This window comes from Vipera ursinii, assembly GCF_947247035.1.
Source record: "Vipera ursinii genome assembly, chromosome: 2".
Classification (NCBI taxonomy): Eukaryota; Metazoa; Chordata; class Lepidosauria; order Squamata; family Viperidae; genus Vipera; species Vipera ursinii.
Window position 1 is genome coordinate 27,845,312 of NC_139513.1, and position 20,849 is coordinate 27,866,160.

Here is a 20,849-nt window from a genome sequence, read left to right on the forward strand (position 1 = left end):
ATGGGTGATCTGCCTCTCATTTTGGTGGGGAGGAATTCTGGCCCATTTCTTTTTGGCCAACTATTTCAACTCAAGAATATTTGAAGATTTTCTCGTTCATGTTAGGTCCCATCCCAAAATCCAGACAGCAAGACATGCGGCCCTGGACTAATATAGCCCCATGATTTTAACATTATGTGATTTTTAGTGATAGTTACTATTTTATATATTTTATATGTGGCCCAAGGCAACCCTGATTCATTCAATGCAGACCAAGCATCATCAAAATCTAAGGCATCCCATAGGATGAATTGTTTATAAAAACAAGAAAAAAAGACGGTAAAGATGTCAGATGACAAAATTGAATGAGAACAAAGCTTTACAAGGTAGCTTTTTAGCTACCTCCTTTGAGGTTTATAGGAAAGCAACCCACCTTTATTTATTTATTATTTATTTATTAATTTTATTTGTATACCGCCCTTCTCCCGAAGGACTCAGGGCGGTGAACAGGGCAGTACACGTTAAAAGACAAAATACAAAAATTAAAAGACATTAAACAAAATGCCCACAACTCTTACAATAGGTTAAAACACATTAAAAGTAATAAAAACCCAACCCCATCCCATCTGGCCAGGCCAGCTTGTTCGAAGAGATACGTCTTTAGATCGCGCCGGAAGGAGCGCAGGTCGGGCACCATCCGGAGCTCAACCGGAAGACGGTTCCATAAATCTGGCGCGCCCACAGAGAACGCCCTCCCCCTGGGGGCCACCAGTCGGCATTCTTTGACCGGTGGCACCCTGAGGAGGCCCTCTCTGTGGGAGCGTACTGGGCGGAGGGAAGTTGATGCCGGCCGCAGGTGCTCCCCAAGGTATTCCGGACCCGTGCCATGTAGGGCTTTGTAGGTCAATACCAGCACCTTGAACCTCACCCGGAAGACAACTGGAAGCCAATGCTATTCACTTTGCAGGTTTAAACCCACCTTTGTGTAATCTCTAATACTGTTAATACCACTAAGTAGCTCAGACCAAGAAAATAACTCCATAGGAAGGCTAAAACTACTGAGGCTGGTTATACTAACAGAATCTTGCAAATCTGATTCCAACTATGCCTCAGCATTTGCTCATCAAAGCTCACAACTGAAGAATACAAAACTTCCCAGGATCAGAAGTCTTCGTTCATGCTTCTTTGTAGCCATAGGCAAACACATCAATACAACAATACTACATGTAAGCCACCCAGAGTCACCTTATACGGGAGATGGGTTGCATAAAAAAATTAAAAATAAAATAAAATTGCTATAGGGTCTATCATCCAGTACATCTGTGTTGTTCTTCTTCACCAAGTCTTGTCAGACTTCACACCTGGGCTGGTAGTAAATCTCAGTTTCTCCAAACATTTAGAGCTGAAGATTCACACATGGCAGGATAAGGTCAGAAAATGAATCACCGGTAAGAATGGATCCTTAAATGCAAAACTTGATTTGCCGCTACAAAGCAAAGAAGTCAGAGCATTTGTATCAAGTTTATGCTCCAGTATTTAAACACTAGGTTCTTTCTTCCTACCTGCGTTAACAGATACTTGACTGGATTTATTTGCTGGCCTGGGAGGCAGCTAATAAAAATTTATGTGATGGCTCTCTTCAGCCCAGAAACCCCTGCCTCCACTCCGAAAACTTTTAGCCCTGATGCCTTGTAGATTTGAAGGTTTGGAATTATTGTCTTGTTCCTTCAGCTAATGGTCCAGTACCCTCCTGTAAAAAGCTGTGATACAAAACATCTTACTTCAAGGGTGGCTGAATCATTGAAGTCCTGAGACAACAGCAAAGCACACAAAACCATAACACTAATACAGGTGGTTCTCGACATATGACTACAATTGGGTTCAGAATTTCCATCATAAATGGTTGTAAATCAATGGTCATAAGTGTAAAGACCAATCGTAAGTCACTTGTTTTAATGCTGTTGTAACTTTGAACAATCACTAAATGAATGGTTGTAAGTCAGGAACTACCTGCAAATCATTTGTGAGAAATTGGCTTCAGAAGGACAGTGAGTGCACAAGTGTCCAACATCCTTCCAAGTATGGCAGCTCCCAAGAACATAAAATAGCAAACAAAGCAACAAAGCTGTCTATTCACTTTGCTAATGCACGCCACTGTGCAATTGTTTGCTTAATCATGGTTTGTTGTGTTGAAAGAAAAATCTTCATCAGGGTCCAGTCTAAGCTGGGAATAAACAAAATGGAAAATGCTTTAGAAAAAAGGCTGTAGTTTATTGGAGAGGAGAGCCAAACAGGAATATGGCTCTGGGAAAGCTGACCACATGTAGTAAGGAGTAGTGAGTTTTTATACCTTTTTGAGCTTTTGTTTGGAGTTGTTCCTATGGCATGGATTTTGACCTGAGTCTGAGTGTGCATTTCTGGTATTCTGATGGTGGTGGGTTAATCCTATTATGTCCCAAAGGTCATATCCTGCTTCCTTGGGGCTGTGGCTGATGACTGTTGGGATTTTTGGTGTGAGGGATTGTTGATCAATATCTTTGTCTTTCTAATCCAAGCTTCCTGGCTCCAATCTTTCTGACAAGATTATCACATCTGCATTTCTGCAGACCTGGTTCTGTTTGGGGCAGAGAGACTTGGTGGTGGTGGTGGTGGGAGGGTCGGTTCCTGCCTTTAAGATCCTTTGGGGAAATATATTCTGCCTTTTTAATGTTTCCCCAAATATCTCTGGATTCTTCCCAGAGTTGGGATAACCAGAACTGGTGGCTTTACATTTCGTGTGAAGCCATAAATATGCCAACCGCATCGAAATTAGTCAGTCTCTGCTTCTAGGCAACACTATGGGGCAAAGTTTCTTTTCCCAGGTGCAGTGTATGCCTCCCAGCATACACAAAGGACAGCACAGCAGGAGGCTGATGGTGCAGATCAGCAGAGGGGCTGGACAGCTCCGGGGGGCGATGACTGCTCACTCAGGATAAGCCTAATGACTTAAGCTGTTGACAGCCCCAGGCATGGTCAGCCTGGTGGGAAGCCAGGATCTACACCCATTGTCACCTGCACTGGCAGGAAGCCCAGGTTTGAACTGATTGGATGCCATCCACCTGGGCAGGTACAAATAGACGCCAGGCTTCCCTGTATCCCCAGTTCGTTCTGTTCAGAATAAACTCATCTTCACCCCAGCTCTGTCTGTGTCCGTCTCTATATGAAGCACGCGACTTTACACCAGGGCTCAGAAATCTAAGCAGAGAAGCGAAGGTAACTCGTTGGGCAGACTTTTCCTCATCTGAAAAGCAGCAGCAGACTCCAGAAAAGGAAAGAGCCGGGAAATTTATTACATTTATTAATTTTATTACATTTATATCCCGCCCTTCTCCGAAGACTCAGGGCGGCTTACAAGCTTAGCAGTAGCCTTCATTCTATGTATATGCCTGCTTGTTAGGGCTTTCACACACACACACCCCAAGCGGCATTATTACAAAGTCAGCTTAATTGCCCCCAACAATCTGGGTCCTTGCTGGTCACCAAAAGGCAGCAGGTGGAGATTGTTGGGCAAAGGGACGAACCGAGACCAGAGCAGCAAGCCGAGAAAGGAGCTGGGGCGGGGGGGGGGCGGGGCGGGAGGGGGGCGTTGTCCCAGCAGGGAAGCTACAGGTGGGCGGGGCGTCCCCGCACAGGGGGCGGGGCCGAAATCGCTTTCCCAATCCCGTAGGCTTCGCTGGGATTCCGGTCGCCGCTCCGGGAGGGGGGGGGTCGCTAGAGTTGCGTGTCTTTGCTTCTGGTTCGCCAGAGCTTTGCTCGTTTGTCACCCCCGGCTCGAAGAGGCCGCGATGTCCTCCGTGCAGGTTCTTTACCCTCCCAAGATTCACCACACCATGCTTAACGCGGGATGCCTCAAAGACGATCCGACTCAAGGTAAGCGTCCGAGGAGAGACTAGGGGGGGGGGAGGGGGAAAGGGAAATCGAGAGGGCTGGGGGGGTCGCTTTGCTTGGGTGGGAGGTTTTACAAACCTCGGTAAGTTTGGGGTATGCACAAAAAGTCTGCATATGGATTGTTTCAACCCTAACTATCGCTAGCTCTGGGGGCAAGGGCAGGCTCGATCCTGCTTGTGGCGGAGGCTTGACCACCGCTTTCGTCTGAGTAGCTTCAAATTGTCCATTGGTTGTGGGATTTGGGGCTCCCACCAAAAGTTCTGCGTGTTCAGGGAGGGTTTACCGTACCCGCACCACGACCTTGTATTGGCTTTAATTTAGCTGTCAGGGTTTGTTTCCCCCTGCAGAATCTTGGGACCTGTAGTTTGTCCGGGACGGCTGACACCCCAAGTGAACTACAGTTCCCAAGGTTGCATGGAGAGACGGAATGTCTTTTAAGCCCAGGTAGATGTGTGTCTCTAGAGATCCCTAGCCAAGTGCTTCAGATGGGAGATTGGTGACATCAGAGGCTGCAGCTATAGATAGATAATGGCCCCTGAATAGCCTCCCTCCTCAACTTAGTAGCCAAGGCTAGGCTTTCTGGTAGTTGTGGTCTCAAAACAATTCGAGACCATCAGGTTGGGGAAGAATGGGTGGATCGCATTTCTTTAAAAGTCAACAATCTGGTATTCCACTCCCCCAAATGTTTAAATCTGATTGCGATTTGTGTAAATGCCCCCTCTTCTATCTTTTCCTTCACTCCAACTTCTGATATACCTGCTAAAGATTTCCAGTGCAAGCTGCATTTTATGCCTGAATATGATTAATTTTAATAGAATGTTTTCCTTGACTGGCCTACCGAAACCATTCTTAACAAAGTTTGAAGACCAGTCCTGAAATATTTCCATCACGTTACTTGTTGCAAATGTAAAGGAGACTGTGGTTGTTCTAGCTCAGTACTGACTCCTGTCAGCAGTTGTTAGCTTTACAAGCTTTTTAGCTACCTCCTTTGAGGTTTATAGTAAACTTTCTCTAAACTATTATTGGACTACAATTCACATCCCCTAAAGCCACCAGGACTGGCTGAGGATGAGAGTTGTAATCCCTCTAGCTGGCTATTAAGTCTGGTTTAAGTCCAGATTAGGTTTGGATTGGCTAAAATATATGTAAGTAGCAGGTTTTCACAGCTCAATGAATTGAGTGGCCAGAGCAGAAGTCTACACAAAATGTGCCCTTGGACCCTTTCTGTGTTTGGGATCTTGCCCCTATTTGGTTTTTAATCTTTTGTTTAAAATGAAACAGGAAATTGGGATGCAGAATGCAAATAAAAATCTGTACCAACTCATTTATTTGCACCAATACCTTTGGATTCTATAAATACCCCATTGGAGAACCTCCTTGGAACTGATTCTCCTTCTCTGAATTGTTTTATAAGTGGTCATGTCCATCATGCCACTGATTTCATTAATAGGCAAGGATCCCATGGTAGCTATTTTGTGAAACTTTCCAAATATATCCTTGACTTAGAAAAAGCACCTATTCTTGCATTAGTGGGCTTTTGGAGATACTCAAATTTTGTCCTTTTTGTATAAGTGTGCAACGCAATCATATTTATAGAAGAGAACCTATGTAGTTCAAGACTGAACTGTGGAGGACTTGGTGCTTTCTTGGTGTTTCGTTACTCAACTAAATTACATCATTTGTGCTAGTGAATGTGAAGTTTGCTTCCTGTTTATATACAGTAGCTTGCCCTGCTAGTATTGTTGGGGGTACAGTGTTTTCTTTGATAGTCTCTTGATTAGGGTATTGTTTTCTGCTTGCTTTTGTGTCTGATGTGGACAAATATATTTCCAAGTGGGGCAGGGCTTCAGTCATGATGCCTTACCTGCCAAGATGCAAACTTTGCCCTCTTCCATTTCCTTGGATGCCACTGTTGCCAACCATTTGTACTTGTTTATAAATAGACGCCCTTAAAAATTAACTCTTCTCCTTTAAAGCAATCCATATGATTGCTATGATAGGACTTGATGCTAGATGAGCATTTGGGCTCTATAGATCTGGCTAGAATGGCTTGAAATACATAAAATAATATGCATTATTTATAGATAAAGCCCTATTCAACACAGAGGAAAAAAGATAATTAAGTCAAGGACAAAGAGGCACAGGACTTTGTTAAACTAAAACTCAAGAGTCCAGTGGAAATGGGCAGCCAGTCAATCAGAATAGACCTTGTAGTCCAGCCCCTTGCTCAAGCAGGACATACTATTTCAGACAAGTGGCTTGTCCAGTCTCTTCTTAAAAACTTCCAGTGATGAAGCACCCACAATGTCTGAAAGAAAGCTGTTACAATGGTTAATTGTCCTCACTGTTAGGAAGTTTCTCCTTAGTTCCAGGTTGCTTTGCTCCTTGATTAGTTTCCATCCATTGTTTGTTGTCTTGCCTTCTGGTGCTTTGGAATATAAAATATACTCCTTGTGGCAGCCTCTCAAATACTGGAATACTGCTATCATGCTATCTAGTCCTCCTTTTCTCCATTTGCCCATTCCCAAATCCTGCAACCATTCTTCATATGTCCTTGTCTCCAGGCCTTTAATCATCCTAGTTGTTCATCTTTGCACTTATCAATTTAGATAATGCATTACATAGTATTTGTATGGGTATTTTACAGAGACTATGTTCACATCGCCCACTATATCATGTTTTTTAAATGTGCAGTTTAAAATGTAGATTCTGCCAGTGTTTTTCAACATTAGTCTGGCTTAATACATTAAGTTGCGCTGAGAGAGAAAATGACTGGTTCAAAGTCATCCAGCTGCTTTCTTGCCTAAGATGGGACTAGAACTCACAGTCTCCTGGCTTCTTTGGGCCAGTCTCTCAGCCTAACTCACCTCACAGGGTTGTTGTGGAGAGAATAATAGGAGTAAGGAGCATTGTGTGTGTTCACCACTTTGAGTTATTTATGAAAATAAGATGGGATATAAATATTTTTTAAAAAACCAGACATCTCAATAATATAAAAATTCTATACATTACATTGCAAAAATTTTCCTGTTGAAGGGGAAGTAGAGTTGGGATATAGTGTCTGATCTAAAGCCATCTAGCCAAATGGCAGCACCTGTGCTTCTTTTGATGTTTCCAGCTTATATGCTCATGTCTGTGAGTAAAGTACTGTAAGCAAATGTCTTTGCAAGTTAGAATCAAGTTCACGTGAAGTGTTAATACCACTTTATAATGCCTTGGTAAGACCACACTTGAAATATGCATCTAGTTTTGGTCATCACGATGTAAAAAATATGTTGAGACTTTAGAAAGAGTGCAGAGAAGAGCAACAAAGATGATCAGGGGACTGGAGGCTAAAACATATAAAGAATGGTTGCTGAATTGGCTATGTCTAGTTTAAGGAAAAGAAGAACTCGGGTGACGTGATAGCAGTGTTCCAATATCTCAGGGGCTGCCACAAAGAAGAGGGAGTCAAGCTATTCTCCAAAGCACCTGAAGGCAGGACAAGAAGCAATGGATGGAAACTAGTCAAGGAGAGAAGCAACCTAGAACTAAGGAGAAATGTCTGTCACTTGCCCCCAGAAGTTGTGAATGTTCCAACACTGGAAATTTTAAAGAAGAGACTGGACAACCATTTGTCTGAAAAAGTATAGTTCCCTTCCTGAGCAGGAGGTTGGACTAGAAGACTTCCAAGGTCCCTTTCAACTGTTACCCTGTTATCCTCTTGACCGACATAGAAAACTTGCTGGAAACAAAACTCATTCTATTTTTACCCTCTTGCAGATCTATCAAGATTTTAAAAAAAATCTATTTTGTTTGCATTCTTTTTTTCAATGGCCCTTCTAAATTTATGCGTCACTGAAAAACACATAATGGTAGCAATGCATTTTCAGTCAAGGTTGCAGTCAAGGTTGCCGTCTTGTCCTTGTGACAAAATTGTCCCTCCTCTACTCCACACTATCCTTTTTAAATGACCTTTTAGGATCTACTTTTGATCACTGGGATGATGTAGAGCTAGCCAGTACTTTGGCCTCACAACACTATTTCACATGACAGTTATGCCCTCTATCTTCTCCCCCTCCCCATTTCCCAGCAACAGAGAATCTCCCACAAAGTACACAGTAAATAAAAGTGTCCCTTTGGCCAGAAGGCAGAGAAACATCATGTTCCTCCAAACCCATTGTGCAAGATCCTGTCCAAACTCCTACAATCGCTGCCATGATTAGGCTGAGCAAACTTCATACTAACCTCCTGAAGACGTCATTTATAGCCGGAGCTCCCTGACTTAAGGGCAACTCCTGCATTCCTAAGGAATTTATCTATGTCTCTCAGCACAGTGGATAGTTTTGGCCTTTGTCGGCTTGGATTGCAGGAAAGTGAAACCAAACTGGCAGACTCTGCTGAAGGAGGCAGAAAATAGCGACATCTGTTCACTCATTCGGTACCTGGATTAGATTGTTGAGGGAGAGGTTTCATTTGCTCACTAATCAAAGGCTTTTAAAGTCAGTGTCTCACACTTCACTGCATCAACAGCTTGTGCGTGTTAGCAGTTTTTCCCCCCAGCTGATTCATTTTTAAAATATGTAAGGTTTTCAAAAACTGTAAGCATCATTACCAAGCTCCAAACTGTGCTACAGTTGTCCAAGTTCAACTTGGTTCTGTCACATATACTGACCTCCATGTTGTTTCAGGAGTAAAATGCATTAGACTTTGAAAAGATGAGGCACCAAAGTGCTGTGTGAAAAACAGACAAGCACATATAAAAAGATATAAAAGTTTGTATTTCCTAAAAAGATTAAAAAGCATTCCCCTTGTTTTTCACTGTGGTACTTTTGGCCTTGGGAGAGTAGAAATATACTAACCCTATACAACACAAGTCAATGAGGACCTGTACCTAGGAAACCGACATTTAAAATTAATCAGCTTCAGGATAGTTGAATTAGAAGCTGTTCTTTCGCATTTGGATCTACACAGTATGAAAGGATCTTGCTATTTTCCTGTTTGTCAGATACAAACCTTGACCAGGCTGCCAAACTATTTGTTAGTAAAGGCTGCAACCAAACAGGAAAGATTTCTTCTAACCCCGCTATGGAGAATGGGCCGCTTACAAACTCAAGGTCTCGATTAGACAACCTTAGCGATATACCTAACCTGAGGTTAGTTAGTCCGTAACTAATATCTGCATTTATTTTATTTTATTTTTAATTTTTATTACATTTATATCCCACCCTTCTCCGAAGACTCAGGGCGGCTTTTACAAACTTAGCAGTAGCCTTCATTCTATGTATATGCCTGCTTATTAGGGCTTTATTTATGTTTGCAAAAAAAAAATGTCTGTGGAGAACAGGGAGGCCTTGTGGCCTCGTTTTATAAAATCTAAACTGGTTCTTTGGAACGGGCAAAGTAAGCAAAAAGACGTAGGCGCGCTTTTTTAGTTGCGTTCGTCTGAATGAGGAACAGGAGTTCAATCCACGCCACAAATCCACCACGACCGAACCCTTTCCTAAACTTCAACTCGCGCGTGCTTTCCCTAGCCGGCCGCTTCTAAGAGTTGCTGGTTACGTTTAACTGGAAGGAACGAGGAAAGGCACAAAACAGGAAAGCGGCGCAAGGACTCCGCGTTGGGCGAACAATCCGCTCTCCCTCTGCAAAAACTTCCCAGCACTGCTGCTGCCGCCGCCGCCGGCCGCTCCCACGTGGATAAACAAGCGGCGGGGTTGGGGGGGGGGAATTCTCGCGCGCCTCTCCTCGATTGGCTCGCATCGCGCGCCGTGCTCCTTCCGATTGGTTGGCGTATTTTTGCGTACCCGCCCTCGGGTAGGACATTTTCCCCCGTCCTCCTCCTCCTCCTCCTCCTCGCGAATTTTGCCGACTGTTTGGTCCCTTGGTACAGGGGTCGGCAACCTCGGCTCTTTTATGACTCGTGGACTTCAACTCCCAGAATTCCTGAGCCAGCATAGCTGGCTCAGGAATTCTGGGAGTTGAAGTCCACGAGTCATAAAAGAGCCGAGGTTGCCGACCCCTGCGCTTGGTAGATTAGACTCGGCCGGCTGGCCCATTAAACTTTTCAGGCTTTCGTTCTCCGATTGGCCCAGCTCTCCCCTCCGTCATGCGGCTCGCCTGCCCATTGGCCAAGGTGATGGTGGAGTGAATAACCTCGTAAAACCGAAGGAATTTCTCTTCCCATCCCCATCCCGACTCGCGTGGCTGAAGCAGCGGCCGCGGAGGAGGGCGGGGCGGGGCGCGGCGGAGGCTTTTAAGGCTGGATTGAGGCGGGGGCCGCCCGCTGCTTTGGCTGGCCATGCTCGTAGCTCAGGCGCTCCCCTGCCACCGCCAGGCTCCTGAAGGGCCGCTGGCCCCGGACGCCGTGCAAGAGGAGCCTGGATGCTTAGGTAAGCCCAGCGCCGGCAGCACGTGTTGGTCGTAGCACCCGGGCGTCTTTTGTGAATGGGCGTCCCCGCTGGGAAAAAGAAGAAGAGGAGGAGGAGGAGGAGGCGAGGACGGCTTTCCCGGCACAACTCACCCGGCTTTTTCTTCCCTTTCTCCCTGCAGGGAAGGTGGCCTTGGAGACGCGCTACCGCCTGGGAGCGTTGATCGGGAGCGGCGGGTTCGGCACGGTCTACGCGGGGACGCGGCTCAGCGACTCCCTCCCGGTGAGTGCACGTGTGAGCCTGCGGCTCTTTGGGCACCAGGCTGGAGGAACCGCGTGCCGAGTGGGACCCGCGTCTGTAAGCGAATGGGAACCCACCACCCTCACGTGGGGAAAGGGGCGGTGGGGAGGACGAGCTGCCCTCTTGGTTCTCTGAGCCCAAACCATCATCGGTTCTAGCTATCCTGGTTAGTAGTAGTATGTGGAGTAAAAAGCCTCGGGAAGCCAGGGCTGTCCCGGGATTTATCCATCCTCTGCTCGGAAGGATTGACGCTAAATTTACAGTAAATTTCGGAGCGGGTCCGCAAAGCACCACACCAGAGATATTTGAAATCCCTTGTTACCGGCGGTGTTTTGTTTTGTTTTTTTTTTTAAAATGCACGATTAAAAAACAACCACTCTCGTGCGTGTATTAGCAATTGACTCCTGCTGGTGATTTAAGCCATTTATCTGAGTTTAAGGGCTTCTAGACTGATATACTGTGGCATAAGCGTCTTTGGACTATTAACCCAATTTCCTGAAATGTTTGCAATGGTGTTATTTTGACCCCAAAAGATGTTTGTACCTGTGATTGAAGGGGACTTGAGAAGATGGCTTTTGGAAATGCAGAAAATACATGGATAATTGTTTACCTAGTTAACTGATTTGAGGTGTGCAAAAATCTGGATTGGAAGGACAAAGTGAAATTTGGAGGGGGTGGGCATGCCTGTCGCTCCTGTGGAGAACACCTGGTATGTCTGTCTTGGACTTGCAAGCTGCCCTTGATCCTGGGTAATACACATTTGGTTTAAGGTGTTTCCCTAATGGTGCTGCCCATATCTCCGCATTCATTCAGAATCATATTTTGTCCTTTGAATCATGCTTTAAATAAATCGGGGCTTAATATTAATAAATTCATGTAACATAACTGTATGATATAGTTCTAGACCACAGGTCTGCAACCTGCGGCTCCGGAGCCGCATGTGGCTCTTTCAGCCGTCTCCTGCGGCTCCCAGTCCTCTGCCATGTGCAGTCCCAAAAAAAAAGTGGGACTAAAAAAGTTCAACTAATCAATTCAAATATGCAGGGTAGGTGCATATCTCGCCTTGGCTCCACTCTTCAGTCAAACCCTGTTCTGCGCATGCGCGCATGTATGCGTATGTGCACACATTTTTTGCGGCTCCCAGTTTTTCCTTTTGTGAGGGAACCGGTTCCGAGTGGCTCTTTCATTGTTTCAGGTTGCTGACCCCTGTTCTAGACTATGCTAGTTGGCTTCAAAAAACATGATAGCTGTGGGTTATTCTGTTGTGCTTAATATGGTATGTGCAGAAGTTCCCAATTTGGTACATTATGTACCAAAATGGATTAATTCACTAACCAAATATTTGGTCTAGTGCACAGGTCTGCAACCCGTGGCTCCGGAGCCACATGCAGCTCTTTCAGCTGTCTCCTGCGGCTCCCAGTCCTCTGCCATGTGCAGTCCAAAAAAAAAAGTAGGACTAAAAAACTTCAACCAATCAATTCAAATATGCAGGGTAGGTGCATATCTCGCCTAGCCTCCACTCTTCAGTCAACCCCTCTTCTGCACATGAGCCCATGTATGTGCATGTGCACACATTTTTTTGCGGCTCCCAGTTTTTCCTTTTGTGAGGGAACCGGTTCCATGTGGCTCTTTCACTGTTTCAGGTTGCTGACCCCTGGTCTAGTGGTTAAGGCACCAGGTTAAAAACTGGGAGACTCTGAATTCTAGTTCTGTCATAGGCATGAAGATTAACAGGATGACTGAGCTATTCTCGCCTTTTAGTTATAGCTATTAGTTATCAGTATTAAGGTAGCATCTGAGGATATAGGCAGTTCTATGCAGAGGTGGGGAGGTTGTGAAATTAGTGTGTTCTGATAAATTCAAAATTTCCAAATACTGAGAGAACCCTTTAGGTAGTGCTCCGAGGGCTCCAATCACAATTGGTATAGCAGTAGATTTCTTTTTCCATAGGTGTTCAATACATATAATGATGAACTGTACAAGGATGCTACATATATATCATTATACAATGCATCATACAAGTGCAGTATCAAAAAAAAGTGCATGCAGGCCTAGGCATTTTTGCCACATGTTTGTAACTGGACATCAAAAGGCAGCTAGAGTTTCCTTCATTTTTTCCCTCAACTAGTAAAAAAAACTAGTGGCATTGATGCTGGGGGAGGTGTGTGTTAACAATAGATCTCCCTGCAAAAGATATTCCAATTGTTAAATTATTAATTTTTTATTTATTGAATACTAAAACATATTGTTTGCAACTTCTTTACTGATAGGGAACTTTAGATCATAGACAATCTTTACAGAGTATTGAAAACAGCATCCTGTGTTATAGACCACAAAAAATAATGTGACAGACAGCATCGCTCTGTTCTGCAGCTATGGCACCTGGTTCCATGCTGTTAAAATATTTGGGAGAGAATCCTTAATTCTGAATAAGAGATATTTTGCCCTGTGCCAAAGAGATTCTTTCAGTTTAGCTTATTACAAAGGTAGACCTTGTTTAGTGACCTCCACTAGGCCTGGTAAGTGGTTGCTAAATGAAACTACAAATGTGCTTATGATCTTCAGTTTTCCTTTGCTTTACAGACCTGTAAAGATGAGGACTGGTTGCAGTTATTTTTCATCACTATTCTAATTTTGAGACAAGGTCTACCTGTATTTGTTTCTGAAAGTAAAAAATTGAGGAAAAACTAGTTTATACTGAGAAAATGCAATATTCCTCCAGCTTTGGAGGCATAAGGAGGGCTTGTGTAAAGGATGCTGTGATTTTCAGGAACTGGGTTAAGATACCATTGTGGGCCATAGCAATCTTTGTTCGAAACCTGTAAAGATTGCATTTTAAAAGTTTGCTCATTTTCCTTCTTTCAGGTGGCTGTTAAACATGTTGCCAAGGATCGAATCTTGCAGTTCCACCATATGGTGAGCATTCCTTGCACGTTGAGCATTTTTGCAGTTAAAACTCCAAACCTTTGCTGTTTGGAGAGCTGTGGCAAATGGCCTATCCATTTGATTTCTGTTCTTCTCCAGAATGGCACCCTCATCCCTCTGGAAGTCCATCTGCTGAAGAAAGTATCGTCCCCCGGTTGCCGAGGTGTTGTCCGTCTCCTGGATTGGTTTGAGCAGCCTGACTCGTACTTCATTGTTATGGAGCGACCCCTTGTTTCTCAGGACCTGTTTGACGTTATCACAGACCAGGGGCCACTCCCAGAAAATGTGGCTGCTGGTTATTTCCAGCAAGTGGTGGAGGCAGTGCACCATTGCCATCTGTGTGGTGTGTTGCATCGAGACATAAAAGACGAAAACATCTTGGTAGACCTTCTGCACGGTGACTTAAAGCTCATAGACTTTGGCTCAGGTGCATTGCTGCGAGATACTCTATACACAGATTTTGATGGTGAGTGAGTATAGAGGCTGTGTAGTTGGCAGGGAGAAGTAAGGGGACATTTGCATGTAAGAAAGACGAAGCCTTTGTCCGAAACTGCACTGAGTTTCTTCTAGCCACTGTGGAGTTACATACAGGTAGATGGACCAAGGGTCTGTACAAGAGAACTTTTTATGGAAGATGAGAAGAGACGGAATCCAATATAACAGCAAACAATGGATTATCACAGTACTGTCCCTTAAAATAGCTCTCCTAAACCCAGTGCCCCTCAACTTGAAGTAACCATTTGGCTGGAGATTATTGATGTTGAAGTCCGATATCAGGTTCAGAAAAGCTGGTCTTGAAAGGTGACACAGAAAGGTTTCTGATTACAAGAATTTCAGAGAGTCGGTAGAGAGACACAAGAGGCCTTTGGGTCTTTTCCTAGCTCAGTTCTGGGCTAATTAACCAAATCCTCTTTTGAATCATGCTTAATTTCTGCAGACACTGACTATAGACATTCTCAGCGTTAAGTAGACTAATGTTATTTTCTTCTGGATTTTTTTTTTAATTTTCAGTTTAGCTTGGAGCCTTGGTTATCCCCTAGTGGCCTCCTTTATCTGCTCAGCCTCACAATTGCTGCCACCTGCTGAAGTGCTCAACCAATAAATTAAAAGCAAAATGTGTTCTGTGTGTGTGGAATGAGTAGTTATATTGATAATTTACATGAATGCACAGAAGAGTTCTAAGGCCTTAATTTGTTACCTTTTCATCAACAGAACTATGCCCCATCTATAAACATCCATTGGACATTTATAAGGAAGAGATTTTTATATATACAAATTTTGTATGTAGAGACTTACATTCTAGGTATGGGTCAGGATACACGCAGAACTTTACAATGGATTGAATTCAATTAGCATTCCTAAAAACTCCATGTGTCTCATCGTATGTCTGAAGACTTCAAGAATGTTGTTTTGTGCTAAATACCTAGTTCCCAGGGCTCTCATATTTTGAATTCTTTTGAAAAGTATGTTAGAGGTAAAAGCAATTTGATCTTTTTTCTTAAGCTAGGCTGTTTGTTTTAGATTAAGAGTGGCCATTGTTTCTTAAAGAAACTCATATGCTTAGGCATTTTTCAGAATACTTTTATCTCGCAAATATGTGCGAGTTACTCTTGATTCCTTGCACCCTTTCAGTTTTCACCTTTCTGGGAAGCAGAAATTCTGTGTGCTAAGCATACAACTGATACATTTATAAATTAATTCTAGATATTCCAGATCCTCAGCAGTGTCTGCTCCCATATAGTATTAAAGTTGGTTGCAAATGAGAGGAAATCTATGTACAGCGTATGTTACTGTAAAGTATTCATAAAGGTTTTCATGATTGTTTTCTCCAAAATAATTATTTTACAAAGTATTTTTACACAGAAATTTTTTTTTAATGTTTTAAATATCATCTACGGTTGTACATAGAATCATTTTATATAGAGAAAAACAGCATGGTCGTCTTTTTTTTTTTAAACTTTAGAACTGTTTTATCTGAACAGGATGCCCTGTCTACTCTGTCTTACAAGAATAAAGAAGATGCAGTTTACAAGCATTTAATTCTGAGGAAGTCTCTTGGGGCAACGTTGTCAGCTCTTCCTTTCTCTTGCTACAGGCACGCGGGTATACAGCCCCCCTGAGTGGATAAAATACCACCACTATCATGGTGTTCCTGCCACAGTGTGGTCCCTGGGTGTGCTGCTATATGATATGGTATGTGGGGACATCCCTTTTGAACGTGATGAGGAGATCCTGCTTGGGAAACTCCAGTATCACTGTAGGATATCCTCAGGTGAGCACTGCTCTGAGCTTAGGCCAAAGAATATGTCTTGTCAGATTCTGAGGGTCTTTTAGGCTCATGTCACAGGGCCCAAATGGAGGGTGGTCTGGGAACTTCTAGAGCAGGGGTGTCAAACTCAATTTCATTGAGGGCCGCATCAGCATTGCGGTTGCCCTCAGGGGGCCGGGTGGGCGTGGCCTACTGGGTGGGTGTGGCTAGAGTGCGTATGGGCTACTGGGTGGGCGTGGCCAGCTCTACATCGTTGGCATCAAGGGTGCCTATGGGGGCCTGGGCAGGAGTGGGACAGATCTGAGGGTCTCTGGCAGAAGGAGGGTCTCTGGGCCAGGGCCAAGGCAGTGGGGGCCGTTCCCTCACTGTTTCCAGGATGGCTACGCGGGCCACATGAAACCTCTTTGCGGGCTGGATCCGGCCTCCAGGCCTTGTGTTTGACATGTCTGTTCTAGACACTGACAAGTTATCTGGCTTTCTGGGTTTTGTTTTTTTTTTTCTGCTGACAGTTCTGGCCAATATTCTTTGCCTTGTCTAGTCTTTTTCTTCCTCTCTCTGTCTCCATCTCTTTCTTTCCTCTCCTACTTTCTTTCTCCCTCTTCCTTCCTTCCTATTAGTAACTCCTGGCGATTGCCTGAATTAGTCCTGCAGTTTTCTTGGCAAGATTTCAGAAGTGGTTTGCCCTTGTCTCCTCCTTCCTAGGGCTGAGAGAGAGAGAGAGAGAGACTGGACCAAAGTCACACAGCTGGCTTTGTGCCTAAGGCAAGACTAGGATATGAGTTCTAGTCCTGCCATAGGCAGGACTCCTAGTTTCTAGCCTTACTGCCTTAACCACTACATCAAAGTGGCTTTCTAGTAGGATTAAATTGGCCATTTCCCTATAGAGTTCTTTGTGTGTGCCATTGGAAAGCGAGATCTGACTTCTTTGTGCAAAAATCTCCCATCCCCAGTCAAGTAGTTTAGGTGGCTGAAATAACAACACCAATACCCTATAATCAGGCAGAGCTGAGCTAAAGTAAATTATTGTACCAATAAAGCACAATAAAAACACGAACTAACAAAATTAAAAGTGGTTGTAACCCTCATCAGCACATAAGTGTTCTTTGAAACATTATGGTCTTACTGTTTTGTTGAGCAGGTTCTCCTGTACCCCTCAGAAACCTTGGCTAAACTAATAATGTGGGAGTTGGTCCCAAGGAGGGCTGTCTCTGTTTCCCACCTTCAGCTCCTTCACCCCATATTGTGATGACCTTTAGAACCCCTTTTTCAGAAGAACATGTTGGACCAGTACAACTTGTGCAAGAGGCAATTTATTTAATTTATTTTATTAAATTTATATGCCACCCTTCTCCCTAAGGACTCAGGGCGGCGCACAACAATAAAAATTAAAAACATAAAATAGAAAATTTTAAAAAGAATTAAACAATAAATACAATAATTATATGACAATTTTAAAACCGGTAAAAAGCTAATTAAAACCGTAGTCAGTCCAGGGCCGCTTGTTGGAACAACCATGTCTTCAGGTCACGGCAGAAGGACCGAAGGTCGGGTTGTCCACAGCTCCGGGGGCAATTCATTCCAGAGGGTCGGCACGCCCACAGAGAAGGCTCTCCCTCTGGGGGTCGCCAGCTGGCATTGCCTGGCCAACAGCACCCTGAGGAGGCTGACTCTGTGGAAGCGAACCAGGCGATGGGAGGTTGACAATGGCAGCAAGTGGTCTCACAAGTACCCCGGGCCTAAGCCATGTAGGGCTTTAAAGGTTATAACCAGCACCTTGAATCGCACCTGGAGGGCAACCGGAAGCCAATGCAGCTTGTGCAGGAGTGGTGTAACATGGGAGTACTGAGATACTCCCATAAGCAATCCTGAAGACCCATTAGAGCCAAGCCACATAGAGTGATGTGGGTTAAGGCTAGCCCTCTGTTTGGGACCCATAAACATGGCAGCCAATGAATGCTTACAATTTCACAGTGGCTTTGACTGGAAATGTTAAGGATGCTTGACAAGCAGTTGTCATTGGATGGACCAGTTTACTGCATGAATTTATGATTACCTGTCTGAATGACTCCTTCAAGTTTGGTTAAACAATGCAATCAATCCATAGATTTTGGCTGGAAAGTAAGTACGCTTTGGCAAAATGGCACAATCACTGGTGTTCTAATGATGTAGGCCTTGCCGAGTGGTTTGTCCATGTAGGGTGATGCAATTGCAGTAATTATTTCCTTCTTTGATAGATTGCCGCCACTTGATTGAATGGTGCCTCTCGTTAACACCAGAGAAGCGACCTTCCTTGGAGCAGATCCTGGCTCATCCCTGGATGCTCACCTTCTTGGAACCAAGCGGGCGCAAAGTGCAGCAACCCACCACCCACAAAGGTGGTACTAGCCTCCGGACAGAATAGGGGCAGCCAGTCATACAAGGAGCAAAGGCACCGTGGCTTCTCCTGCACCAAAGGACTAATCTAATCACTGTTTCTTATTCCTGCTGATTAGCTGAGCGGGAAATTGCCGGGGGGGGGGGGAGCAATTTCTGAAATCCCAATGGTGTGGCAGTAATCCTGCCCAACTGACTAGACAATGGGGCTGCCACATGGCCCTTAGACAAGACAACAGAGACCAAGGGGTAATGTTTTGTTTACACAAGGACTCTGCCTGGCCCTGTCCACTGGCAAGGGGCAGAGACTGGCACCAGGCAAGCAGTTTCAAGGCTTTTTCTTATATGATTTGTATGACTCAGGACCCCCCACCTCCTTGGGGCAGCAGGATCGACTTTTATTTTTATGTAACATGGATATATGCATATGTCTCTACAGGTCGCAACTTATTTATTTAGCATGATATTCCATTGGGGGAGCCTCATTTTTATGCTGATGCTAAGCGTTTACCTGCTACCATTTTGAGTGTAAAAAAATTTTCCCCCTCCGGTACAGCCCAAAACTGACTTGATAACCTCTCCCCACTTTACCCCATGTATCCATTCCTATTCAGCCATTCCAAGTCTGAAGCCAAGTTCTAGAGCTTGACTTTCTCCACTATTGCCCTAATTTATATGGGGAAGGAAATAAAAAGTAAAGACCTAATCTCATTAAAAATGTACAAAAGTTCATCCATAAATAAGGGCAAGGTCGGGGGTAGGTGGGTGTTAATTGAACCTCTGAGAAAAACCTGGCTCCGATCCTCTTCTCTTCTTACAAGAACCTCAGATTTTGTTCACATTCAAGCCAAGCTTTCATTCCAAAAAAAAAAACTTTTCCAAAGATGCCGGTAGAATCATGCAGTTCTAATAGTTTTAAGAATCCTGAGTTTCTTGTTTGAAGTTCCTGATAGGATTCTTGCCTCTTCTCATAGATCTTTACTCTCAGAGACTTTGGATATGAATGTGAATGGCCCAGGTTGTTCCTCATTCCATCTCTTCAGTTTTAGGCATCCCATGTGGTAACTTGCAAATGCTACTGAGATTTTGGTTAATATAGGGAAAGTCTGGTGCCATGGATGTTTTGTTAGCTTTGGCAAATATCTTTGCATCTTGATTTTTCTGGACCTCTGTTCTCCCACCCATCCCCTTCCTTTTTCATTTGCCTTAGAAACTGAGGGGTCAAAGGGGGACTTTTGTGTTTACCCTTAATCATATTAATAAATTAGGCCAAAGTACTCTTTAATATTTGAGTAAGAACTTGTGTTTTGAAAAAGTAGCAGCAAGAGCCTTTTTTTCCTAGAAAACTTTGGGTTACATGAGATTCTTAGTTATTCCCCATCTTTATATGGAGGTCAGAGCCTTCTCTTAGCCAAATCTTTTTCACTACTTGTTCTGAATTCTGGTCTTTCCACTTAGTGAGGAGGGGAGGACACTGAATCCCCAAGCAGTTAAGACTGACAATAGATATTTGAGATGAAGATTCAAGTTGATTTTCACGCAGATTTATTAGTCATGGTCATCTAAACAGGACTCAACAAACTTTGGCCAGCCTTGGTCGTCAGTCAAAAGGAGTGCTTACCACGAACTTGCTTATCCTGCATGAAGCAGGTGAAATGATGAGCCTGCATGATATCCTCACGTTGAAAATCCAAACTGACTAAAAACATGAATATTTTTGCTCTAGCTCTCATCCGGGAAGGTAAACAAGACTCAATTTTTTTATCTGAATCTTAAAAGATATCTGGAAAACAGGTTTAATTGCTGAGTGTCTCCGAGGTTCATAGTGATCTTAAAATAGTGAGACTCTGCTTCTGTAGATCATGGAGAGAGAGAGAACAAAAGTCTCTCCTTGATCTTTTCCTGGCCATGCTAAAATATGAACTTGTGGTTCCCTGTATCTGCACAAAGCTGAGCAGTCTTAAATTTCTGTTTCTTTAACACAAATATTGTGCCTCTTAATAACTAAATGGGAGCTGGATCAGAGTGATAATGCAAGAAAGAGAAGGGTTGCAAAACTGGAGATCCCTTCTGGGATATTGCCAGCAACAGTTTCAAAGCCGCCTGCCGCTAGCAATTATTATTAAAGAATATTTATACGCCAGTTCAGGTTGTTACTTTATATTTGTGGACTTGTGTGTTTTGTTACTACTGTCTCTCATGTACATTTATGCAACCGCATAAGACAGTGCCTCGCCCTTTTGGGCCCCAGTATCTACAAAGCCCAGTCTGGGTTTAAATAAACTTTTATAAGAAAAAGAGTTGTTTCTTTTGTGTGCAGGTGTACTTTGGGGGAAATATCCATTGAGTGTCAATGTGTGTAACTGACCTGGGTTTGAGATAAATAGATCTTGTCTTCACTGATTCAGTGCTTAGTTCCAAAACTTTAATATTTGTAAAACCTATCCTCTGAAAAATTTAAATAAACTTAGGCGCAAAGAATAGCTACAGAGGTCTGCTATGGTACATGCTTTACATCCTTTGAATGTAAGCATCCTTTGAAGAATGTTCAAAGTAGATTTAAAATATAAATGACAATGCATTTTTAAAAATCTACAAAAATAGCAAAATATGCAGAGGAAACTGCTTAACTTAGTGAGATTACGTAGCTGCTAATGGTTGGCAAGATAGATGCTCATCAAAGATCCTTAAGATAAAATTTCTTTTTTGTCATTCAAAGCAGTTTG

At 43.7% G+C, this 20,849-nt stretch overlaps 1 protein-coding gene across 2 annotated transcripts; it reads left to right on the top strand.

Annotated features, from left to right (window-relative positions):
- Positions 1-3,720: 3,720 nt before the first annotated feature.
- On the top strand, positions 3,721-18,501 carry LOC310635641 (serine/threonine-protein kinase pim-1-like). 2 transcript variants are annotated; one of them, XM_083354816.1, is made up of 6 exons: positions 3,721-3,888; positions 10,438-10,538; positions 13,422-13,472; positions 13,581-13,947; positions 15,577-15,753; positions 17,985-18,501. In XM_083354816.1, exons 1-6 carry the CDS (start codon positions 3,804-3,806, stop codon positions 18,149-18,151), a joined length of 948 nt encoding a protein of 315 aa, XP_083210942.1. In that variant the 5' UTR covers positions 3,721-3,803; the 3' UTR covers positions 18,152-18,501. The 2 variants fall into 2 exon arrangements, with proteins under 2 accessions (XP_083210942.1, XP_083210943.1); XM_083354817.1 differs by lacking the exon at positions 15,577-15,753.
- The last annotated feature ends 2,348 nt before the right edge of the window (positions 18,502-20,849 follow it).